The sequence below is a fragment of the Cyprinodon tularosa genome, unplaced genomic scaffold (assembly GCF_016077235.1).
Source record: "Cyprinodon tularosa strain WSP-4 unplaced genomic scaffold, ASM1607723v1 ctg76, whole genome shotgun sequence".
NCBI lineage: Eukaryota > Metazoa > Chordata > Actinopteri > Cyprinodontiformes > Cyprinodontidae > Cyprinodon > Cyprinodon tularosa.
Window position 1 is genome coordinate 2,711,923 of NW_024039518.1, and position 25,485 is coordinate 2,737,407.

At 39.5% G+C, this 25,485-nt stretch overlaps 1 protein-coding gene and 1 long non-coding RNA gene across 2 annotated transcripts; both read right to left on the minus strand.

Moving 5' to 3' along the window:
* Positions 1-3,292, minus strand: ankrd53 (ankyrin repeat domain 53). Its single transcript, XM_038270364.1, has 6 exons — positions 3,202-3,292; positions 2,871-2,943; positions 2,235-2,428; positions 1,954-2,118; positions 1,749-1,869; positions 1-1,293 (listed from the first exon to the last, which is right to left on the minus strand). Exons 1-6 carry the CDS (start codon positions 3,252-3,254, stop codon positions 760-762), a joined length of 1,140 nt encoding a protein of 379 aa, XP_038126292.1. The 5' UTR covers positions 3,255-3,292; the 3' UTR covers positions 1-759.
* Positions 3,293-10,728: 7,436 nt separating this feature from the next.
* On the minus strand, positions 10,729-11,407 carry LOC119773392. Its single transcript, XR_005279375.1, has 3 exons — positions 11,242-11,407; positions 10,948-11,165; positions 10,729-10,876 (listed from the first exon to the last, which is right to left on the minus strand). It is a non-coding gene; the product is annotated as an uncharacterized LOC119773392 (long non-coding RNA).
* Between the last annotated feature and the right edge of the window lie 14,078 nt (positions 11,408-25,485).

Consider the following 25,485-nt stretch of genomic DNA (forward strand, 5'->3'; position numbering starts at 1 on the left):
TTCATTAAGCTGAAAACGTTGTAGCCGTAAACTTTGACTTGGAAAACTTGTCCTATAATCCTAATTCCTCTTAAGTTCAATAATGTGGTAAATAAAGATTTTTCACGAGCCGAACGCTAGGAGTAGTTGTGAGGAATCGCTGCAGCTTTACAGACAGCATTTATTATTTGCTGGCTTTATATTTAGTACATCTATTTTTTCCACTTCTCATATCTTTCTATGATGGGCTTATTCTAATACTTTTTATCCTGACTGCAAACATTGAGCATTAGCTCAAGGATGCAAATGTGAATAAAACTTAATTTTAGGCATATCAGATTGATTAAAGCTAAAAATATCACTGAAACAACCTCTAAACTAATGAACACTGAAAGTTAAAAAGTATGGAAAAGTGTATTCTTCCCTTAAATGTTTTGCTTTTCACCTTGAAGTTTACAAGATATGCAAATTTAAATTTGGAAAAGGTGTGGAAATTATTTTTCGTTGTCATAATTATGATTTGAAACGTATTTAGAAGTCAGATTATATTTCTTATTTAACACATTTGCACCTCAGATGTGCACATTATGACCTCATCCTCTGGTTTCAGGATGTTTGTGCTCGTTCTGAAAGATACTTGATCAAGTCTGTGCTGCCAGGAAGATTGTCTACACTGTAAAGGAGTTACTTATTCAGAAATGTCTGTTAAATATTGATGCCTTTGTTTTTTTTGTTTTTTTCCCCTTTAAACCTGATTATATTGCCCTGGAATGCGTAAGCTCAATAGTGCCCCGGCTCCAGGACCTCAGCCAGGTGCATAGCCACCTCAGTCCAGGGAGAGGTGTTCCTCCCCTGGGGATGTCCTCGGTGCTGGACTTCCTCGATGTTCTGTGGCTTAAAGCCCAGAGGCGTGGCCATCCTAGAAGGGAAGGCTTTGGGAAATAACACTCTTTCGACAACATCTCTCGGTGCTTTGGGGGTCGGCTGTGGCTCTGTGTCCCACTTGGTGATATACTGAAGCCTGTGGCTGCTGCTGTTCTCCCACACGGTTACACTTTCCCTGAGATCTGGCTCTACAGAGGGTTTCTCATGCTGGGGGCTGATGAAGACGGTCCGGGGGATGTTTGTTGAGGCTGTGGGTTGCGTTGTTATGGAGATAACCTTGTTTTTCTGAAGGCCTTGTGACTGGCTCTTAGTAGGTGGTAAAACACACCGATCGTGGTATTTGGACACCGGGGTTTTCGGGGGGAGCTCCTTTAAAGGAGGAAAGCCTTTCTTCTTCGCCCACTCTTCCATCTTGTCATGGTTACGAGTCTATAAAATAAAAAAGAGAAATGGCCTCTGTAGTTAATGTTTACATGAACGTTGTTAAACTGTTTTCGGCTTAAAAAACACCAACTCAAAAGTATTTTATAAGGATTTTGTCTTATAGAACCATGTTTGTGTTGCTCCTGTTGTACTTTTAAATTCTTTGTCTACAGTTAAAAATTGTTCATTAACCTAATCCTGATTTTTAGCTTCACTAGATCTTCCTTTCTGACCAATCTACTGTGTTCCTTGGTCTTCATGATGCTGTTTAACTAATGTTCTCCAATAAACATCTGGGGCAATTAGCAGCTGGAATTATACTGACTATATTTATATTACACACAGACCATTTAACACTTGCTTAAAGGAATTTCGCAACACTGCATATTTCTATTAAACAATGTCCAAATAAAACATAAAGTCTGTGCTGTTTTGTTGGAAATTTTAAGTAATTTGCTCACCTTTTTGACCAGATGATCCTGCTTGACCTTATTGATGAGATCTCGGTATAAAACATGAGTCAGCTTTATCTCCTCCATTTCTTTCTTCTTCTCACAATGCCACATGCTGTGCTTTAAGTACCTGAACACATAAGAGCTTTAAAAAACTAAATAAATGTTTGAGCTGCTTGCATTTTGGAGCTGGGTGATTGCTTTAGCTGGGTACCTTGCTACTTTCCTGTGGCACCAGATGTGGGCCATGTCCAGAGGGTTGAGCCCCATTTTGTCCTTCGCCAAAAGATCTGCTCCGGCTTTCACAAGGATTTCTGTGCTCTCAAGCAGGCCCTCTGAGGCAGCAAAGTGCAGAGGGGTCTGCCCTAAAACTGTAGTGCTAATTGGGAATAAAACATTGTTTATCCAATTTCTTTTATCTATACATTGCTGGTAGAAATTTCACAAAGTGTTTGATATTAAATGAAAGAATATTTCTTTAAGAAAGGCGCCTACGCGTTTACATCAGCTCCATGCTCCAGTAGGTATCTGAGGCAGGTGTTTGAGGCGCCACGTGAGGACAGGACCATGTGCAGGGGGCGACGACCGTGAGAATCACTGCTATTGATCAGCCACTCCCTGGACTCTAGGAGGGCCTGGATAGCAGGCAGATCACTGTAAAAGCACTTCACATGGAAGCCCTGCTGCTCCTGTTGGAAACGATTAAAGGATTTCTTCTATTTTATTACCTAGCTTTGGAAATCCAAGAGCAATTATTTGTTTTATAACATTCATTACACACATTTGATTGTCGTAATGATGTGATGTATTTTACATGGTTCCTTTTTTTTTAAAGTGAAAATGCAATGGTTTTTAGGATTCCAGACATTTTTTTTTTAGAATAAAAATGAAACATTGTATTATGGCGGATATTTTTTAAGCAACCATGCCTTAAATATGAGCCCTGCAAACAGCATGCTGAGATAAACACACAGCTGAATGCATGGATGAAGAAATCCAATAAGGGATCAAAAGATTGATGCATTAATGACTATAGGGCTGATATACTTTTTCTTGTATATGTATATAAAAAAACAACAAAAATCAAGCAAAAGATAAAATAAGTAGCTTTTACTTTTGTGTCTATCTCACCTCTGGCATCTCTGAACTCTCAGCCACATCTGGCAATGCTGGCCCACCAGGTGGAGCTTTAGGGGAAACTTTTCTGCAAGAAAAAAAAAACAGAATAGCTGCTGTAGAACTTCACAGGTAAAGCCAGAGGGAGAAACAAAACTCCATTATTAAATAAGACTTTTATGTCTGGGGTTTATTTTTTGGTACATAACTGACAAATGTTCCGACATTAACGTCTGAAAAAACGTTTACATGTCGGGCTAAAAAACTGATAGCTAAAAAAAAAAAAAAAAAAAAAAAAAAAAAAAAAAAAAAATCCAAAGCTTTAAATGTTATTTTAGTAGTTTACCCGCATTTACATCGTCCGCGTCTGCGTTTCCGGCTGGTGTTGGTGCGCCCCATGGTTGCCACGGAAACGGGTTACCGTGGACACGGACTCTGGACAAGTTTAGACGAAGCCAAAAAACAAAAGCAGCGCTCATATATGTGTCTTATGTATTGAAAAAAAAAACATTTACTTCTGGATTTGGATAGTTTTGTCAGCCTAGGCTTTACCTGCTATTTTTATATATTGTCGTTGTTTATGATTCCATTGTTTATGATGTTTATGATTAGATGCCAGCAGTGTTAAAAATAACGGTAGTACTAAAAATATAACAAGATAAAAGTTACTGTATATATATATATATATATATATATATATATATATATATATATATATATATATAAACATCTCATGGAGTAAAGATTTCCAAAGTGAGGCCAGTGAGTTCATTTGGGATCTGTCATCAACCAAGATGGGGTCTCTAGATCCACCATAAAAATTTAACTGAAAAATAAATATATATAAGTGCTTAAATATGTACAGAGGTGTCAAGTAACAAAGTACAAATACTTTGTTACTGTACTTAAGTGCACTTTTTAGGCATCTATACTTTACTCCATTACTTATTTTTCTTCCTACTTCTGACTTCTACTCATTACATTTTCACACAAGTATCTGTACTTTTTATTTGCTTGCCTTCAGTTTAATGTTTCTAAAAATGTATTTCACGTCATGTGCACCATCCATTGCAGATCATTGGCGCCATCCACATCTAGTGAAAACTAGTGTAATTGGATGAGTCATATAACGCAAACACTCATTGGTTAGCTAAAGGAAATCATCAGAAGCAAGCAGGTGTTCTTCAAACTGTAAATGTGAATTGTCTATGCCATGCTACAATGTTGGATTCAGAAAAAGATGTTGAAATGTTTGAAAGGTCGGACACAGGCGAGAGCGTGGCGAGAGCGTATCGGGAGACGGAGACCAACAAGACCTCCCTCATCCTTGGTCCTATCTCAAAGAATTTCTCGAAATGGTTGAAAAATGTAGGTTTCAATTCATATAGTGGCATCTGGCTGTTTTATTTTTTTAAAGGTTACTTTATACTTTTATACTTTAAGTAGTTTTTGGAGCACATACTTTTTCACTTTTACTTGAGTAAAGAGGTCAAGTTGATACTTCAACTTTTACCAGAGTGTTTCTAAACTGCAGTATCTATACTACTAAAGTAACATGTGTGTACTTTTGAGACCGCTGTATATGTAAAAGCGTCACTTGTAATATTATTAAACCCCAGGTTAATTGATTTTGTACAAACATTTTATAGTCAACCTCCAATTTGGCTTCCGAGTCAAGCCTTATACCATTTTGTAGGTCGAAGGCTGAAATGTTTGGGAACCTTTTAGGGCACTCTGAAATCTTAAAGGAAATTTGGGTAATGGCACAATACTAACTTTAGGACATGATTGTTCATCTAATCTAACAGGAGACATGGTGTGACATGTGATCCTGGGCAATCCTAGAATAAAACCAGTCAGAGGCAGCAGGAGACCTAAAACCGGGGCAGTTTTTTTTAGCTTGGCAACCACTCTAAACATACTGTGAAAGCGAATGTGCAATTATTTACAGACATGCACATTCTTGTATCAGAAAAGCCCAGGAAAAATCAGGTAAATCAAATAGAAAATCTGTGACAATACTTGGAAAATGAATGTTCACAAATGCTCCTCATCCCTAATGTGTCTGAGCTAAATCTATTTGGTGTAAAGGTAAAAAAAAGTTTCTGTCTAAATGTGCAATATTGATAGAGCTGTAAAGAACATTGATGTAGTTACTTGCCTTAACTGTGCTTGTGGCTGTATTGTGGGAAAATGTGCAAGGGGCTGTGTATTGAAACTGAAAACTGTTTTTGTGACCAACTCATTTGTAAAAAGCAAATAATAGGAACCCACTGCTAAAGTAAATCAGCGCATCTTACTACTGCTTATTCCAAATCACATATAGTAAATGAGGTCCACTGGCTTGTAAAACATAAAGGAAGAAAATCTAGAAGCGTAAACATTCAGTATTCATCGCCTTTGTCCCACATACAGGCTACTTCCTGATGTGCTCATATTGATGGTGCATCTTTCACTGGGCCTTTATTAAAACAGATCAATCCATCCAATGCAGTGGAGACATCAGAAGGATCACAAAGACTGCACACTACAAGTACGTTTGACTCGCTCTGTGATGGTTGTATTCCTGACTGGCTAAAGGGGTCAGTTTCTCTCAGGCTGCTTTATTGCGAATGACCTTTTTACCAAACAGCACCTTTGTTGGGGGGAAAAAAGGTTTGGACAATGACTTTAGTAAAAGTAGCAATTGAATTTTAACATATTCTTATAGTATTTCCTAATTTACTGATTTCTCTAAATTGTTTTTACATTTTTTTATTGTTTACAGTTTTTAATACTTTAATCTAAAATTATTTTGTTCCAAAAAAAAAAAAAAAAAAGCAGTAAAGGTGTATCAGATTCATTAAACCAAGCTATTAACAGTTTAACATTAACCTGTTATAATAATGTATTAATGAAAACTTTGGGGGGGATCTGAAAAAAACATGTTGTTTGGGAATACTTTTCTAAAATACTGAGTTCTTTTTCCCTCATTCCTACTTTTTTTGTAGAAGGCACCAAGAACATATGAACATATCAGACTATTGTAAAGAAAATGATTGTTGCTGATTATTTACTTAAAATCTTGCTGTATTGAAACATGTTCAAAGTAAATAAAACAAAATTCTATTTAAAAATGCATTATTGATCCCAATGGGAAATTAAGTAGTGCAGTAACTCATATGTTGTTGTTTTTGTAGGTGTTGATAGCTGTAGGTGTTGATTAGGGTTGTCAAAAGTATCGATACTCAAAAAAGTATCGATACTGAAACGTTGTATCCGGATACAATACTCATTTTCAAAAGTATCAATACAGTGCTACCACCAGTGGCATCTAAAGTGCATCTAAAGTGCAGAATAGAGGAAAATGCACTTTCTGAACACTGTGTGATTGAATAATTCTGTGCTCTTTTCAGTTTCAGACTTTTTTTGTAACAGGTGCACCTGCTGAGAATTATTTTTGCTTCTTAACCGGTTTGGCTAGTGTCATTGTTATGTGTGCAAAGCATAGCCAAGGAAGGAAAACTTAATTTTAATTTTATAAGTTTTTTATCAAGCTTGCCTAATATTGTGCACAGCATACAACCTCAAAATATTGTTCTTATTGTTTATTGTATTTATTTGTTGTATTTAATTTATTAATGACAATTTTTCTGTAGAATTTTGGAGGCTTTGTTTTTATCCTTGTGGTATCGAAAATGGTATCGAGTATCGAATATTTTCCTTAGTATCGGTATCGAGTTGAAAAGTTTAGTATTGTGACAACCCTAGTGTTGATATTCTGTGAAATAATCTCCAGAGGAGTTCTTAGAACAGAGCTGGCCTTCCTTATCAGCTTGTTGAGCTTTTTTTTAAAAGTCATTCGCTCTGATGCTGTAACCCCAAGCAGATGATGGCAGAAGTTACTCTCCAACCGACTTCCAAAATATGATGACAGCAGTTTCCTTAGGAAGTACAGTCTGCTCTGCCCCTTCTTGTAGAAGTGAAACAAAATGTGGTCTGTTTTTAGGTAGCCTTTGATCCAGGTGATTGTTGATGCCTCCACCTGAGACTTCTGAAGTTTCTCACAAAGAAAGTTAGGGTGAATTGTCTTAAATGCACTAGAGAAATAAAAAAAATCATTGTCACAGTGCTGTTTGCCTTGTCTAAATGGCAGTAAGTTTGTTGAAGCAGGTGTAATATGGCATCATCAACCTCAACTCCATGGCGATAAGCAAACTGCTGGGTCCTGTCAGTAAAACAACTAAATGAACATTAATTTTCTAAGCCACTTCCTCTATGATTTGTACGTTTGTAAAAAATTAAGAAACCAACACATGACTGACATTATGATTGCCACATTCTTTTGATTAATTAGAAGGGCCTTAACAATTTCCTACAAGTTGTTTTTATGCCAAGTATGTGTGTGTGTGTCTTAATATTTTCTGTCTTTACAAATTTCCCAATATCTAAAGCAGGGGTCTTCAACTTTTCGAGGCCAAGGACCCCAAACTGATTGCGAGATGGAGCGGGGACCTCCTAATTATATATATTGTATGAAATTGTGTTATATCAAACTGGTCCTATAGTCACTCTATTACATATGGAGTCATGTAACGAAAGTAATTTCTCCCTGGGATTATTAAAGTATTTCTGATTCTGATTCCTGGTTGATAGGACAGGTGTTGTGAATGAAACGGTGTCCAGCTTGAAAGAGCTCCTGTGTGTCGCTGAATGTTTGCATTGATGACTGAAAGACATCTTCTGCTCCATTTATCTGTTTACTACAGTGTGTTGAATTCATGTTAATGTGTATTTAAAGACATTTTAATTAGTGCAAAAAATTGCAGGAGGGAATATAAAAAAAAGTAATCAACCTCAAGACTTTCGCAACCCCCATGCAATACCTCCGCGGACCCCCTGTTGAAGACCTCTGATCTAAAGGCATGTCTGTCTCATTTCCTTCTTTTAGGAAAATTAAATATTATTCTTAAGCTCAGTGTGCCAGGCTTATTATTTTTAGGCTTGGCTTTTACTTTATGACATAAAGCGAGGGTCTTAGACAGGGGGTCCGCGACCCCTAGGTGGTCCACGGAGGTACTGCATGGGGCTCGCGAAAGTTTTGGTTGACTAGACTTTTTTTTTTTTTTTTTTACAGTGTCCTGTCTGGCAATGTGGCAATAAGAATAATTGTCTTGATGCCAATAAGAGCCCAACATATTTTACTTTCACAAGTGGAGCAGTACGGCTATCTCCATAGTGTTCCGCTTGTTTTAGGCATATAAATTTCTTTATTATAATTATGCAGGGAGTTTTACAGATTATATGGACACTGCCATGTAAGTAGAACAGGAAAGGAAAAACTGAAAAAAAGGAGAAAGGATGATAGAAAGAGGAGATAAAAGGGAGATAATGATAAAACATTTTCAGTCTGCTTCATCACCTGCAAAGAGATTTAAAAAGAACAGCACAACCAATGGACACGGTACGAGACTATCTACTACTTCATACTATCGCTGAAGTATAAGTATTATTATTTAATCTGACATGTACTCTGTGTTACCTGAAGATAAGAATATGGGCTTTTTTTATATTCCCCTCAGCAATTTTGTCCACTAATTGAAATGTCTTTAAATACACATTAACATGAATTCTATACACGGTAGTAAACAGATAAATGGAGGCAGAAGATGTCTTTCAGGTATCAATGCACACATTTAGCGACACACAGGAGCTCTTTCAAGCTGGGCACCGTTTCATTCACAACACCTGTCCCATTAACCAGGAATCAGAATCCCAGGGCGAAATTACTTTTGTTACTTTACTCCATCTGTAATAGAGTGACTATAGGACCAGTTTGATATAACACATCTTCATACAATATATATAATTAGGGGGTCCCCGCTTCATGTCGCCATCAGTTTGGGGGTCCTTGGCCTGGAAAACATTGAAGACCCCTGAAGTAAAGAATTAAAGACCAGTTCAGTTGAAGGCACAGAGGCTATAATTAATCAAAATAAAATTCACGTGTCCACTCTAGTGTACGCAGCACTATGGAAGATATTGTAGTGGGTATATGCATTGGTGGGGCTCTGATACTACTACAAAAACCCGCCCAAAACCAGAAACAAAATGACAGTGTATCAAAATACAACCACTGAGAGGGAAACACAAGATGGCAAAAAAGAGGCGATCATGGCTGAAGTAAAAAAATCGGCTCATAAACACAGAAGCTACAATAATGGCCTTTTTCAATTCTGTGATTGGGTTTATAAAAGGATGTTTTTATTGTGTTCTGTAATGCTGGATTAGTGAAGACACCTAGATGCCTGAATGAAAAACTTTTCACCTTAAAAGGTATCTCTCTTAGGTTATTTCTAAAACATTTCAGGCTGTTATCAAAATAGGTTTTAGATATGTAGCCTATCCTCTGATTTGATAAAAAAAAATAAAAAATTCTTTTTTTACCTTCTGTTTGACTGAAGCTACTGTATTAAGAAAACAGAATAAACCAATTAATACAAAACAAACAAAATTATTCTTACTCTTTAGTATGTATTTTTGAAAACAATCACTAATGACAAACAATAACTTTAAGCGTCACATTTCTTTCTCCCTAAAGTTTGTTTTAAAACTTCAATCTGTCACTCACCACTTACTTGCCTTTTTTCCAGAGCTATCAACTACATTTAACAAGTTAGTAAACTTAATAATTCATAATGCAGTCTTCATGTATCACTTTAAATTTTCACTTTAAGCTCTCAAGACCTTTAATCAATGTCCCCACTCTCTCTAGATGGCCTAAAACTCATATTTGATTCAGCTCTTTAATAAGCAACCACGCCTTTCACTCCCCATCATTCTCTGGGTCCGGTGCGAGGTCAAGGACGGGCCATGAACCCGTGGCTCCCTCCTGCTGGCTGTCGTCCCCCTGGGGCCTTCGCCTTGTAGCCTGACGCAGATGTGTGTGTGTAGGAAACAGAGCACAAAAGGTGCTGTTGTTTATGTTCGGCGCTTTCAATGAGCATGAAACCCTAGTGTGTCCATGCCAGAGCATATCACTTAATGTACAGTATGAGAGCAGCACAGCCCCACTGTGACCTGAGATACTTTCTTTAACCTCGGTCACGTCCCATAAGAGGAACCAGGAACTCCGTGATGTAGAGCTCTTTCTTGTTTGACTTTCAGCACAGGTCCCTGGATGAAGACCAGATAGTGTGACATCTTTCTCTTAACAGAAGTTGTTTGTTTGGCTGTTGTGTCCTTCCCTTTTGTGGACATGTGTCCCATAAAATGCATATTTCCTCTAAAAGTAAAAAAAAAAAAATCTATAAAAATTCTTATGCTGTTTTTAGTTGAACATAATGTAAAAATAAACAAGTGTAGCCTGCATTTATGTACATGCATTAGCTTGGACTCATCCAGCTGGTGCATTGCTAAATAGCTAATGGCTATTCAGAGTCTAAACTAGCGTTTGTAGAGGATTGAAATGAGATTATATTCCTGCAGCCCTGCAGCAAGCTCTCTTATTGGTCTGTTTAATAGTCTACTCACACTCCGTCTGTTTTTATTGGCTTTACGAAATGCAATCCTGCGTAAGTAGTACACAGAGTGGGACTGAATGTATTATATTTAAAATAATGTATGTAATCTGTGTGATTGCTATAGCCTTATTTCTCTAAAAACTCTCAGGACACTAACTGTGTAAAAGCTAATTGTTTAAATACTCAGGATTTTTCTCGTTTTTGTTTTTTTTTTTTTTTTTTTGTTTTTACATCCTGGAAATAATTATAAAAAAGACAAACATTTACATATTGGGGACATTTTAATGCAATAACTTCTTTATTTATATTAAACGCCTGGCTTATTAAGGTAAAAATATTTTCAATCCGTTAAGAGGTTTTGTCATGTTTTTCACGTGTTTGGCCCACATGCAGACAACACTCGGGAGACAGGAAGCAGATTCAGGGTTTTATTAAAGCTCAGAAATAAATTCAGAGAAACGAGAAAACTAAACAATGAGTCAGCGTCAGGCAGAGTCACGGGACCGGGGTTTGCACGAGCTGAAAAGGGAGAGATGAATTAGACAGCGCGCCGCGGACGGGCCGCGCGTAAAGAGGTGCGTAAGGCTTACCACTGAGCTCAGAAAGCGCACTGGGGAGGTGGTGTGGAGGAGCGGACTCAGCGCTGCCTGGGTGAGGTGATCCGGTGACTGGGTGACCGATGAGCGGGCCGGGGAAACTCGTGCAGGATCCAAGCTGCGCCGTTGGGAGCAGTGATCAGCGATCAGCTGGAGACACCAGGCGAGCACTGGGGAAACGCCCGGAGCAGGTTTAGAGTCGAGGGAGCGTTCTAGGAGACACAGGAGAAAGGTGATCAAAACAGGAAAGGTTCAGGCTGTCAAAGACAGTGGCCAACTGAGGCGTACCACACAAGGTTAACACTCTGGCATCCTCCAGCTGTCAGAGAGCTCCTTTTATAGCGCAGACAGGTAACCACAGAACGAGCCTCAGGTGTGTACCACGCCCACCAGTCAACTCCAGTCACCTGTGCAGAAAGCAGGGGCAGAAAAAGCACAACACTACCTGCTGAGTCCTGACAGGTTTATTTTTGAGCAAATGACTAAGAAATATTCTAAAAATATGAAAATAGTGAAAAGCGTGTATTTATTTGTAAAATAATTTTTACCCTTCTCAATAGTCAAAAAAAAAAAAAAAAAAAAAAAAAATTAATTAATTGCCCCAAAAACTTTTCTGACTACCCTTTTGCCTGTTCCTACTGGTAGTTATCTTTGGGTTTTAGCTCTCATCAATGCAGAAGGCCTCTTTGCCATCACCCTAATCTTTAGTAGTTCCCTTTGCAGATTTAAGTTGGGATTTTAAGTTCTTGACGAACTTAAAACCATGTATTAGAATGGGGAAGAAACCCAAAACATTGTGAGTGGACAAACAGACGGGCTACCAAAGAGGAGAAGCACACCACCTTCTTTCCATGAGAAACAAGGAATTATGGCAACTTTTCACACAGACTTACAAAAAAATGGATATTGAGAAAGAGAAAAGATTGCTGATGCAGAATATCAATCCCAGTCAAGGATGTTTGGGACATGCAGCCTGGAAATCTGTTGGAAACGTTTGATGCTATCATTTAAATATAGACTAAAATCTCCAAGGAATGTTTCTGACATCATATTGAAAATTATCATATAAAAAAATTAAGGTAGTTCTGAACTTAATTGCACGATTTGTCTAATGAGGGAACAGTGAGTGGCGCTATATAAATAAACTGAATTGAATTGAATTGAGTGTACATGTGTTGCTTGATTTGAACCTGCTTTCTTATTACCCATATATAGTTTAGCTAAGAACAGGGTTTCCAACCAAGGAACCCAGATGTGTTTATATTAAGGCAGTCCATGTCAATGCAAGCCCATAGTCATTCATAGGACCTATTCCACCCAAGCAAATTGGTTAAAAAGTCCAGATACTCTTTGAGATAACAAAACCACTGGCGTAGATCGGTTTAGGTTTGGGTGTAAAATCCTGCTGCTATAAATTATGTTTTTACAGAAAGAAAATCAATGCTTAGTAAATGTTATAATAATAACCTCTATTAAAAAGTTCTTTTGTACATATAAAAGATGTCCTCTGCATTTAATCCATCCATTAGGGAGCAGAGAACAGCTTGTTGCGCTTATTCAGGAACCTAGAGTGGCAGTTTGTGTTTCAAACCTGGGATCTCGCCAGGATACCAACATCCTGCTATTTAACAACCAGGCCACCATAACCCTATGGTTTCCAAGATGAGACGTTTTGGAGAACGGAAGGAAAAAGAGGAAAGTTAGCAGAGGGAGCTACTGTACATTCCTGACTAAACACACACCTTGATAATGCTTCATAATTGATGGGCCACCTTACAAGGACCTGTGCCCCTGGAGCCGCAAAACTGCTTCCTCTGTAAGTGCGCTCATGTCCTCACTTACCTCCCTCACCCCTGCCTCCCCTTTCCTTTTTTTCCTTCCCTGCCTTCTTCTTTCCTCCCACTCCTCCCTTTTGCTCCTCCTCCCTTTTTCCTTCCTCCTCTTCCTCATCTCTCTCACTGCCTCATGCTTGGCCAGGCGGCAGCGCACTAATGCACCATGGCACATTCTGCAGCTCCAAGTCACAATGCAACTCGGCTTTACGCAGTGACCGAACGGCGACCTCCCTCAGCATCGCTGTGCACAGGAGCTGTGCTGTAGCAGGGCCTGTTCAGGGAGAGGATGAAAGCTGCGAGCGTGGAAGTGCAGGGTCAGGAGAGGAGAAGAAAAGAGGGCAGGGAGCTGACACTGGTGTAATCAGATCAACTGACAGGAAGATGAATAATTAGTAACAGTTAAAGGGGGAGCTTTTCAAATCCACATCTAGAATATGTGTTTGTGCTATGTGTGAACTGTTAGTGTCAAACTAGAGGGGATAAATGCCTCTAAAAACTCTGGAACATGATTATTTCAAGACTTCCCTGATTTGTTGCTTTGACCTCTTTTCATTTTGAGGGAATTTGCTCTTTTATCCCCCCGAGATGAAAAGAAACGTCCCGTTATCACACCTTCCTATGGTCTTCACATTTTTCCACATCCATGGGACACCTTGTTCTCAGTCCTCTCAGCTCAGCAGAAATGACCAGAGGGAAGGAGAGGGAGATAAAAGGACTGTGATAGTGAGAAAAAGAGAGGATAGTGAGGGAAGCAGAAGAACAATAAGTACATCATTTGTGTGTGGAGAGGAAGAGGAAAGAGACTTGGTTGTGGTGAAGATGTCTGCCATTGCTGCTGATTCGCTATTTTAAATCTTTCTCCATAAAAAAAAAACATGCATAAAGCAAAACTTTGCCTTTTTTAAAGCTGCATTTTTATTGTTAACATGAAAGACTAGATATTACCACAATTTCCTTTTGACAACTGGAGCTTAAAACGCAAGGAAAACTCACCTTTAAATCAACGCTGTTTTATTTTTTATCCTTTCATAAATTTCATGAGTTTTTTTTTTATCAACCATTTGGGATAAAATCACACCTTAGTCGTGTGTAAAGTTGCAAAGATCAGCCACTCACCCGGCTCCCGTTATGGAGGTCAAAGTTAAATGTGCTAAAGCCCGAGTCTGTAGATAGCACATCAGCATCATCGTCAGCAGCAGTCAGATCGCAAAGTTCAGTCGAACAGAAACTAAAAAGGAGAAACGCAAAAAACTTGCAATACCTGTTAAAATCAATGCTTCACCATTGTGACATCGGCTTTCCATTGCTGTTGACACCTAAATTGCTTTGCATTTTTTTCAAATTACAACCACAAACTTCAATTTGTTTTATTATGATTTCATGTGGACCAAGCAGATGGGCAAGAAAAAAAGCTAATGTTGAGAAATACATTTAAATAAAATAAATTTTACAGACAGCTTAAAGTGATATATGCAACCCACCAATCATTTAGCGAAAGGAAAATTATTTGGGGGGCAGAGAACTATCTACACCTCATGCTCAGAAAGGCTGGTTTACGTTCATGTAAAGATAGATGCAGCTGAATGCGATACAATCCTGAAAGAAAACAGACCTGGTTCTTCCAGTGGGAAAAGAGCATCTAAAACGTACATCCAGAGGTTTAGAGGAAAGTCATTTCTTTTGTCAGAACAGCCAAATAAAAATCCAGACCTGGATCCAAGCAGCAATCTTTGGACATATTTGAAAGTTCATACTACCAGGTATTCTTCTCTAATCTGAGGAACAGCCTCAGATTAGATAAGATTAGTCTTGAAATGTGGAAATCTTGCAGACTTGCAACTACGATTGCAGCTAAGTTTGGTTGTATTGGTTGCTGAATGCAAATGTTTGTTTTTTTTATTTGTGAAAAGTTTTACCGTAAAAACCATCTATCATTTTCCTTTCAGTTCACATTTATGCCCTATTTATGTGACCGGTCACTTTAAATCTCAATATAATACAATTAAGCTTTTAATCTTAATTTTTCTTAAGCTTTTAAGCAAAAATTGAATGTTATGCTGTTTAATCCTAAAGAACATGAGACGTCTTTCACTGTCCGCATATGGGGCTGACACTGTGACCCTTCCTTAAATATAATCCAGGTCACAAAGCATTGCCTCGTCCCAGTTCATCAGCACCATAACCCCATGGTTCATCTGCCTCTCATCCAAATTGCCTTCAAAGCCTCTAGTGAAGGTTAAAATAAAAGCACTACATGAAGCTGCTGGGACATAAAAATAAATGCACAGAAACACGATTAGGGGCCTGCGTGGCTGGAAACAGTTCATTTCCTGATGAACAAATAAAACAGATATACATCTTTTATTTATTATTCCATCTTTCAAAATTATAATTAAAATTTTGAAAATTGGATTTTCAATAACAGTTTAAAACAGAAGTTACGTTTGCCTAATTACAGCCTGTTTTCTTTTTTAATTACCTTTAACCAGACCGTGTTGGGTTATCCATTGTGGCAGCCACATGCAGAGACACCAAAATCCATTTGGACTGATAACGCCAAAGGGATGTAGCCACATGCTCTGTGTACTGTACAACATGTTGACTGCTGCATTATTGATGTTGGATATGCTGCATGTTTCACTACGCAGTTAAGTGAGGTTTTGGAAATGGTGAACCAGCAGCAGGTTACAGGATATTTTATTGAAGAACTTGAAGCAAGTGAGGATGTTGTTTATGGAGAAAAAAATTGTTTTGGATAGAGAGAAAGCTTGCTGAACTTTAGTGCAGGAGGAAGCACTTAAAAATGTAGCATATAAAGATTATAATCAGGATGTAAAGTGAAGAAACAGGTACTGTGAATGTAGGGGTGTATAGGATTAATGCAAACATATGTAAAAGCAGAGGAGTAGCCTATATAGGAAGAGATACTAATGTTTGTCTCACAGACTGAATTCATCTGTTAAGGTCTGGACTAAAGAAAAACTACTAAAGTTGGTCTGTAACTGTATATTTTAAAATGAAAATTGGTCATCCAATTTAGCATCACAAACCATCTTACCGGTTAACTTTCATCCTTTCATATAGTTGTAATGTAACAGAAATAATATCAGTTAGTTGAAAATATTATATTTCCTTAATTTTCACAATAAAAATAATGGTAAATGTGACCAGATACTGACATTGTTTCACTTGGCTTGCAGGCAAAGACAGACATTTTATAAAAAAAAAAAAAAAATGCCAGCAGCACAGGATATGCCCTGACTTCATGGAAATTTAGATCAGGTTTAAGTTTTTGATTCTGCCTTATTGTTTACTGCATGAATCAGCTACAAGATCTGGCTACAATCTGGTCAGAGGAACCGTAGCTAGCAGCGTTGAAGGTGTAGTGAAATATTCTCACAAATTTTTTGTTAAGGCCTGTCCTCTCCACTGAAAAAATAAAAATGCTGAACATGCACAACCATGTACCCACTCCAGAGTGGGAACACCTATTAAACAAGTGCGAGAGCATGCATGAGCCCATTTCTCCTCGTGCATGCTCTGTTTAAAGTTGCTGCTTGCATTCCTCGTACAAGCTTACTTTCCAAATGAAGATTAGCAATTTTTCCACAATCTCAGCCTTACCACCGATAAGTGAAAATGGGGACGAGCACATAGGACGGCCTTATGTAAACATATTACCAGAATGATTGAAAATTAGGAGGACCGCCTAGTTTAACAAACATTAATCCATCTGATCAGAGCCCACAGGAAATTGAATAGTGGTGAGAAAGAGGGGCGCGTGAATGTAACCGCAGGTAACTCAGACCTAAACCTTCAGAGGCACATAAAGGCAGTTACTAAGTCAGCCTTTTACCACCTGAGAAACATTTCCAGGATTAAAGGACTAATTTCCAAGCAGGATGTATAAAAGCTCATTCATGCATTTATCTTTCGTAGAATTGATTACTGCAAAAGTGTCTTCATAGGTTTGCCTAAAAATTTAATCAGACAGCAGAAGCTGATCCAAAACTCTGCTGCTCATGTTCTCACTAGAACTAAGAAAGTAGAGCACATTAGCCCAGTTCTGAAGCCTTTCCACTGGCTCCCTATAACTCAGAGAAGAGAGTTTAAAATCCTTCTGTTAGTCTATAAATCACTGGATGGATCAGCACCTTAATGCATAACAGATTTGTTGACAGTGTATCAACTTCTCAGACCATTCAGGTCTTCTAGTTCAACCCTGCTCTGTATCCCCAGAACTAGAACCAAACATGGAGAAGCAGCATTTAGTTCCTATGCTGCACTAATCTGTAAAAAACTTTCTTTTAAGCCAAAGTTAAAAACCCATTTCTTTAGAACTGCCTTTGATATTTGAAGTTAAACTGTTAACTGATGTATTATTATTTTCTGGTTGAAGTCCAACTTTTTTGCTTTTAACCTTATTTTTTTATTTTTTTCCTGCTTAAATATTTCTCCAAATTTATTGTTTATTTCATATAAAGCACTTTGAATTTCATGTTACTGAATCGTGCTATAAAAATAAATGTGCCTTTCCTTGAAATAGCTCAGAACACGTTATGGCAAACAAGATTTTGCACATAACATTTTGAGCTGCAACCTGTTGTACTGTGGCGGACATCAGTTCTTTTTTTGAACTTAACTTAGTTTAAAAAAAAAAGTTTTGAACTCGGGCTTGCTTAGCTCACTTTATGAACCTTAACAACCCTTTAGTCATATTTAGAAGTCTTCATACAATATCGTCAATTTTTAGGGGTCACTTTTTAGCCACAATTTCACAATGTTTGGGTATAAGATAATAGTAATTAATAAAAAACATCTTGAGGAGGGGGCTTTTAATTTTTTTTCAGTTTTTATTTCCACTTGGCACTAGTGACTTGTTGTTTTGACAGGAAAGGGGGTAGTAAAGGGGGAGAGACATATGGAAAAGGACTACAGGTCGGATTCAAACCCGGGTCGCCCGCGTCGAGGACTAAGGCCTCCATACATGGGTTGTGCGTGCAAACCGCTGCGCCACCTCCACGCCCAGGAGGGAACTTTTTATTCATCAATTAAACCAAAAGTAATTGATTACAAACAGGACTAATGTATACAATTTTCCTGTTTAAAAAGCACTTCTAGATCACGATAGTTCACCTGGACGTCAGTCATGTCAATTTCTTTTTTCTTCTTGAACCTAGTAAAAACAGTTATCGAGTTTCACAGAATGGGTTGACTGCCACAAGTACGCACTTGTGCCTTTTATTTTCATCATAGTTACAAAATATTTCTTAATTTTCGATTGAGATGTATGATCCTAAAATGTCTCAATCCTTCCTGTAATGTGACTAACTCTTTATGCAGATTTTGTACCATCTTTCCTTTGTCTTGGGTAGTTGGAAAACTAGAGAGATTACTCAAACTAAAAGGAACTGCCCTTCTGCTGGTAAAGATAATCTGTTAGTCATGTAACCACATTTCCCAGAGTGCATAGAAGTATGAGATAGAATATTGGTTTAAATCAGTCATTCCAATATGATACTGGGCTGATATGAACCCCCTCTGAACAACTGCTTGTTTTCAGACCCTTTAATCTGAAAACAAATCAGTCCAAACTGTAAGAATATGAAAGACCTATGAAGCATAATAAGTGCTTTGGAATACATCATTTTTTTGGCTTTCTGCCCAGATCTCTAAGAAAAACAGGATATCCAGTAGCACAAACTATAGCTCGTATTTTGACAGTTTTACAACGCCAGAAGACTGAAAGGATAGGACTGACAAAAAGTCACATAAAAATTAGATGTAGAGGGACTGTGAGGGCATGTTGCCAGTGCAAATGCAATGTATCCTCGTGCTGACCTCAAATAACCCTTAACCTCTTTGGGCGTTCATTCATTCTGTGACTTAAAGGCAGTAATGTGTGCTCAAAGAAACATTGCTTTGTGTCTGTCAGGTAAAAATACATCCTAAAATAAAAACTTGTCTCTTTTCTTTATGGAAGCAAAGGCAAAGTAGCTTCGCTTTTAACTTGACAGCAAGCATTTTTGACATTATCAGGTTGATTATATAAAGGGTTCATAAGTTTTAGGGGTTATGGAGGAATTCCCCTTTGAGCAAAAGTACTGTAAAAACCAGCAGTGTTAGAGTTCAATTTAGGGCTGCAAAACAACAGGGGCACAAAGTTCAAACAGAGTTCTTCCATTTGGGCTGAAAAAAAAGCACATGCAAACTATTGATGTAGTCTGCATTTGCTTGGCATTAATGAAGGGAGCACATTTTAAGCCTGTTTGATGGAAAATAAAGTTTTACTTTATGCTGCATGTGTTAATAAAATCTTTTAACTAGATATAGTAACAACAAAAGTATTTATTTGAGTATTTAAAGATTGTTCCAAAACTCCTTATTTACTGCTATTTTTTAATTTTCCCAAAAAACAAAACTTAAAATGTGGTTTTCTTCAAATGTTTTAATATTTATTTCATGTCTTTTGTAATAGAACATTTATTTTTCTTTTGTCTGTCGGGTTTGCAATTATACTGTACACAATCTCTGCACAAATATATATATAAACACCCATTTTTTTAGCATTTTGTCAAATAAACGCCAACTAGAACTCATTTTAGAGGACGTTGATTAAAACCAAGGCAAGACACTGCGTAATTTGCTGCAGCAGAAAAATAATCCAAGATTTTATTGGATTCATTTTTAGTAACTCCCTTTACTCTGATAAGTGCATTAAATTCAGAGGTTGCTCAATTAATAAGCGGGAATTATTCATGTATTTAATGTTTAGATAGATCCACTTTGAAGAGAGTATCAGTGAAAAAACTGCATCATGAAAACCAAAGAGCGAAGCAGGCATTTAAGGAATAAAGTTATGGACTTTATTTTTAAATTTATAGTTAATTCATAAAACAATGTACAAGATTATTGATGTCCTTCAGAGCTTTGTTCAATCACCTTAAAAGATAACAGCTAACATTGTAAGACAGGGCCAACCATAGAAACCTATGAGCATAAATCAATAATTCAGGGCTACAGAGAAACATATGATAACTCTGGAACAGCTTTAGAGATCTTGAGGAAACTGTTAAAATCAGGGTTTCTTATCCCCGATCCTCAGTGCCTACTGATTTACATGTTTTAGGTGTTTTCCTGCCTCCTCACAGCTGATCTGAACGAAAATGTGATCAACAGGCTTTTGCAGCATTTGATGGCTGCCAGGGAGGCAATGCAATCATTTCAATCAGGTGTGCTGAAGTAGAGACACACCTAAAACATGAAGAACAGTAAACCCTGACAATCCATGCAGGGGACACAATAAAAAATGCCACTCTAGTCAGATGAACAAAAAAACTATGCATTGCATTATCTCCATAGATTTTTATTATTAAACAGATTTTGAGACATAGTAATTTACATTGTGCTTCATCAGTTAATTTTGTTTTTATTCTTTGTTTTGGTATTTTTATTTGTCATATTAGTTTTTTAGTTTTCCAGCTCCGCTCCCAATACTAACTTCCTCTCAGCTCTCTCTTCCTTCATTGCTCTCAGCTGTTCCTCATTTTCCACCTTATTTCTCTCACCTCTTTATCACGTTTCCTCTATATATTCCAGGTTTCTCACTGCTCTTCATTAGATCCCTACGTTGTCCCACCTATGAATCTGGACATGTTACATCCCTCCTCATGTTTCATTTTGAGATTGCTGTTTGTTTTACTATTAAATCATTTCTATCCAATTTAGCTAATTCTTTGATATATTAATTCTGCAGAAGTGGTGCAAATTATTAAATTTTGTATTCTGCTTATGCACAACGTCAAACCTAATCCTAATGACGCACTGAGGTTTTTGGTTTTGATGCGGCAAAATGTGGAAAACTTACTTTGAAAGGTTTTACAAGGTACTGTTCATTCAGTATTAAAAGAGATGAACTGTTTTTCCAGAACTTAGTAGTAAAATGCATGGGTGTGTGGATGTGTGTGTGCTCATTGGGGAGTGAAATCCTTATTTTTCCTGGCATCCCCCTGTAGTGCCCACATCGAGGTGTGCCACACACCCTGCCCATCTTCTCCTTACCAGGGGTCCAAAAGTCAACGTGGTGCCGGGCAGCAGATTGTGATGTAGTCTGGCACATTTAGGCTCTTTCTGCATTTTTCAGCCACATCTGCGTGCTGGAACCTACTGTGCTTACTGTGCAATGCGCTCACAGCTCCTGTGCATGATTCAATGTATCTGTGACAGGGCTAAAAGTGTTTTTCTAACCCACACACACGGCTCCATGTGTTTCCCTGTTGATGTCCTGGTATATGCTTAGTATCGCCATCAGCTGTTTCCTGTAGCATTAGCGCATATGGTTCAGATAGTCTGTCAGATTTGCTGTGTGTCACTGGCAGCCTGTGTGACTGTGCGGGTATCCTCTTATATGTGCCATATGATCTAATTTAATGTAATCTGAAAATGTGCAGAATAAACGCACTGTGTGCACATCTGCTCTCACTGAGCGGTGAGGCGTGAGGCCCTTTAGGTACTTCTATAACCCAAAGAATGTGACCATAAGCATGCTCATTGCTTCCTGTTAGAGAAAGGTGAGGATTTCTCCACATGCTTAACCTGGGGTCGATTTAGGAATCGTGAGCTGAGTGTAAAAGAAAGTCCAGGCATGAAATATCAGGGATAGATCACACCCCAACTAAGGTCTAGCTCCTCCGATTTTCAGGTGTCTTCTCACATCAGATGATACCAATGCTCTGATGGGAGAACAAAACTGGAGGGAGTCTGCTTTCAGAAGAGCCCAAAACAAAGAGTCAAACTTTCTTTTTCTTTCTTATTCCTCTCTTTTCAAACACCAGGGGGATCCGAGGTTTGAAAGCTAACGCCCCCACTAGACATTCAGAGGTAGTCTCACATGTCCTGTACTGCAACTGTAGGGAGCACCTCCAGGGAGGTAAAGATCAATACATGCACAGCAAATCAAGTTTGACATCATACATGACAAGGTCACAGTGTGAGTTGTGGAGAACGATGCTGAAATAAGCAGTGCAGAAATTTCTTTGAGCAGAAAAAAATTTATCCTGTCACTTCATTATGGTTTGAACTCGACCGAGGAAGAAGATGTCCTCATATAAGGTAAAGCAAAAATTACTTTGCAAAAGTGACCATTTAACCAAGATGAGGATGTAAAGCTCATCTATGATGTTATGCTACGTTCACACCTAAAGCAGTAAAGGCAGCAGGAGCAGCTAGTTTACATGCAAAGTCAATGGTTGCCGTGCATCAAGGTGCAGTAAAACGTTCCGCAGCGTGTTTTGAGCAGCAGGAGCAGCTAGTTTACATGCAAAGTCAAGGGTTGACGTGCATCACGGCACAGCAAAACGTTCCGCAGCGCGTTTTGAGCAGCAGGAGCAGCTAGTTTACATGCAAAGTCAATGGTTGACGTGCATCAAGGCACAGCAAAACGTTCCGCAGTGCATTTTGAGCAGCAGGAGCAGCTAGTTTACATGCAAAGTCAATGGTTGACATGCATCAAGGCGCAGCAAAACGTTCCGCAGCGCGTTTTGAGCAGCAGGAGCAGCTAGTTTACATGCAAAGTCAATGGTTGACGTGCATCAAGGCGCAGTAAAAGTTCCGCAGCGCATTTTGAGCAGCAGGAGCAGCTAGTTTACATGCAAAGTCAATGGTTGATGTGCATCAAGGCGCAGCAAAATGTTCCGCAGCGCGTTTTGAGCAGCAGGAGCAGCTAGTTTACATGCAAAGTCAATGGTTGATGTGCATCAAGGTGCAGCAAAACGTTCCGCAGCGCGTTTTGAGCAGCAGGAGCAGCTAGTTCACATGCAAAGTCAATGGTTGACGTGCATCAAGGCACAGCAAAACGTTCTGCAGCGCCTTTTGAGCAGCAGGAGCAGCTAGTTTACATGCAAAGTCAATGGTTGACGTGCATCAAGGCACAGCAAAACGTTCCGCAGCGCGTTTTGAGCAGCAGGAGCAGCTAGTTTACATGCAAAGTCAATGGTTGACGTGCATCAAGGCGCAGCAAAACGTTCCGCAGCGCGTTTTGAGCAGCAGGAGCAGCTAGTTTACATGCAAAGTCAAGGGTTGACGTGCATCAAGGCGCAGCAAAACGTTCCGCAGCGCGTTTTGAGCTGCTAGTTTACATGCAAAGTCAAGGGTTGATGCGCATCAAGGTGCAGCAAAACGTTCCGCAGCGCGTTTTGAGCAGCAGGAGCAGCTAGTTTACATGCAAAGTCAAGGGTTGACGTGCATCAAGGCGCAGCAAAACGTTCCGCAGCGCGTTTTGAGCAGCAGGAGCAGCTAGTGTACATGCAAAGTCAATGGTTGACGTGCATCAAGGCGCAGCAAAACGTTCCGCAGCACGTTTTTGAGCAGCAGGAGCAGCTAGTTTACATGCAAAGTCAATGGTTGACGTGCATCAAGGTGCAGCAAAAGTTCCGCAGCGCGTTTTGAGCAGCAGGAGCAGCTAGATTACATGCAAAGTCAATGGTTGATGTGCATCGAGGTGCAGCAAAACGTTCCGCAGCACGTTTTGAGCAGCAGGAGCAGCTAGTTTACATGCAAAGTCAATGGTTGACGTGCATCAAGGTGCAGCAAAACGTTCCGCAGCGCGTTTTGAGCAGCAGGAGCAGCTAGTTTACATGCAAAGTCAATGGTTGACGTGCATCAAGGTGCAGCAAAAGTTCCGCAGCGCGTTTTGAGCAGCATGAGCAGCTAGTTTACATGCAAAGTCAATGGTTGACGTGCATCAAGGCGCAGCAAAACGTTCCGCAGAGCGTTTTGAGCAGCAGGAGCAGCTAGATTACATGCAAAGTCAATGGTTGAGGTGCATCAAGGTGCAGCAAAACGTTCCGCAGCGCGTTTTGAGCAGCAGGAGCAGATAGTTCACATGCAAAGTCAATGGTTGACGTGCATCAAGGCACAGCAAAGCGTTCCGCAGCTCGTTTTGAGCAGCAGGAGCAGCTAGTTTCCATGCAAAGTCAAGGGTTGACGTGCATCAAGGCGCAGCAAAACGTTCCGCAGTGCTTTTTTAGCAGCAGGAGCAGCTAGTTTACATGCAAAGTCAAGGGTTGACGTGCATCAAGGCGCAGCAAAACGTTCCGCAGCGCGTTTTGAGCAGCAGGAGCAGCTAGTTTACATGCAGTCAAGGGTTGACGTGCATCAAGGCACAGCAAAACGTTCCTCAGCGCGTTTTGAGCAGCAGGAGCAGCTAGTTTACATGCAAAGTCAATGGTTGACGTGCATCAAGGTGCAGCAAAACGTTCCGCAGCGCGTTTTGAGCAGCAGGAGCAGCTAGTTTACATGCAAAGTCAATGGTTGACGTGCATCAAGCCGCAGCAAAACGTTCCGCAGCGCGTTTTGAGCTGCAGGAGCAGCTAGTTTACATGCAAAGTCAATGGTTGACGTGCATCAAGGTGCAGTAAAACGTTCCGCAGCGCGTTTTGAGCAGCAGAAGCAGCTAGTTTACATGCAAAGTCAAGGGTTGACGTGTATCAAGGCGCAGCAAAACGTTCTGCAGCGTGTTTTGAGCAGCAGGAGCAGCTAGTTTACATGCAAAGTCAATGGTTGACGTGCATCAAGGCGCAGCAAAACGTTCCGCAGCGCGTTTTGAGCAGCAGGAGCAGCTAGATTACATGCAAAGTCAAGGGTTGACGTGCATCAAGGCGCAGCAAAACGTTCTGCAGCGCGTTTTGAGTAGCAGGAGCAGCTAGTTTACATGCAAAGTCAATGGTTGACGTGCATCAAGCCGCAGCAAAACGTTCCTCAGCGCGTTTTGAGCTGCAGGAGCAGCTAGTTTACATGCAAAGTCAGAGGTTGACGTGCATCAAGGCGCAGCAAAATGTTCCGCAGCGCGTTTTGAGCAGCAGGAGCCGCTAGTTTACATGCGAAGTCAATGATAGATGTGCATCAAGGTGCAGTAAAATGTTCCGCAGCGCGTTTTGAGCAGCAGGAGCAGCTAGTTTACATGCAAAGTCAAGGGTTAACGTGCATCAAGGCGCAGCAAAACGTTCCGCAGCACGTTTTGAGCAGCAGGAGCAGCTAGTTTACATGCAAAGTCAATGGTTGATGTGCATCAACTTACTTAAAATGCCGAAATCTGCCGGGAAAAACATGCTTCTATTTTCCTGGTGCCTGGAGCTTGGATTACGTAGATGAAAACCGCCTTCCAGCTGCTGCCGAAGAGAGGAACAGGCCATAGGCTACTGTTGAATGGGATTCCTAGTGAAAGCGCACCACCGGTATGTGGGGGTATGAGCGGGTCCGACTGCGAAATACTATTTGAAGGCAGGATGGTATTCTGGATGAAGTGACTGCACAGATTAAATTTTCAGGTGGACTTTCTCACTGAGAAAACATATTAAAACTACCTTTTACCCACTGAACACAGCATATATAGCTGCCATTGTTACAGGCAAAGAAAGGATAGGGTAGCTCCGCCCAACATGCATCAGACCCACTTTTCCACCGTGTGTCAAAACAAAACTTGTACAAGCATCAAAAATGAAGCAATACCTGCGTTTTTGCTGCTTGTGGTGTGAAAGTAGCATTATTCTTCTGGTAAACTGGTCAGTTGGAATTTGCTTTTAAATTAATTAAAGACTGTGATTAGATAGGCAGCTCTGTAACAGTAGCCTGATGAGGTTATGACTGACACACATTAATTCAGAACTTTACAGCTAAGCTTTGCTTCGGTCACAAATTC

Coding starts and splice junctions, on each gene's coding strand:
- ankrd53 (XM_038270364.1), bottom strand. CDS start 3,254: ATGGGGCGCACCAACACCAGCCGGAAACGCAGACGCGGACGATGTAAA. Junction 2,944..3,201: donor CGCGGACGATGTAAATGCGG/GTAAACTACTAA, acceptor TTTTTCTTGCAG/AAAAGTTTCCCCTAAAGCTC. Junction 2,429..2,870: donor AGAGTTCAGAGATGCCAGAG/GTGAGATAGACA, acceptor CGTTTCCAACAG/GAGCAGCAGGGCTTCCATGT.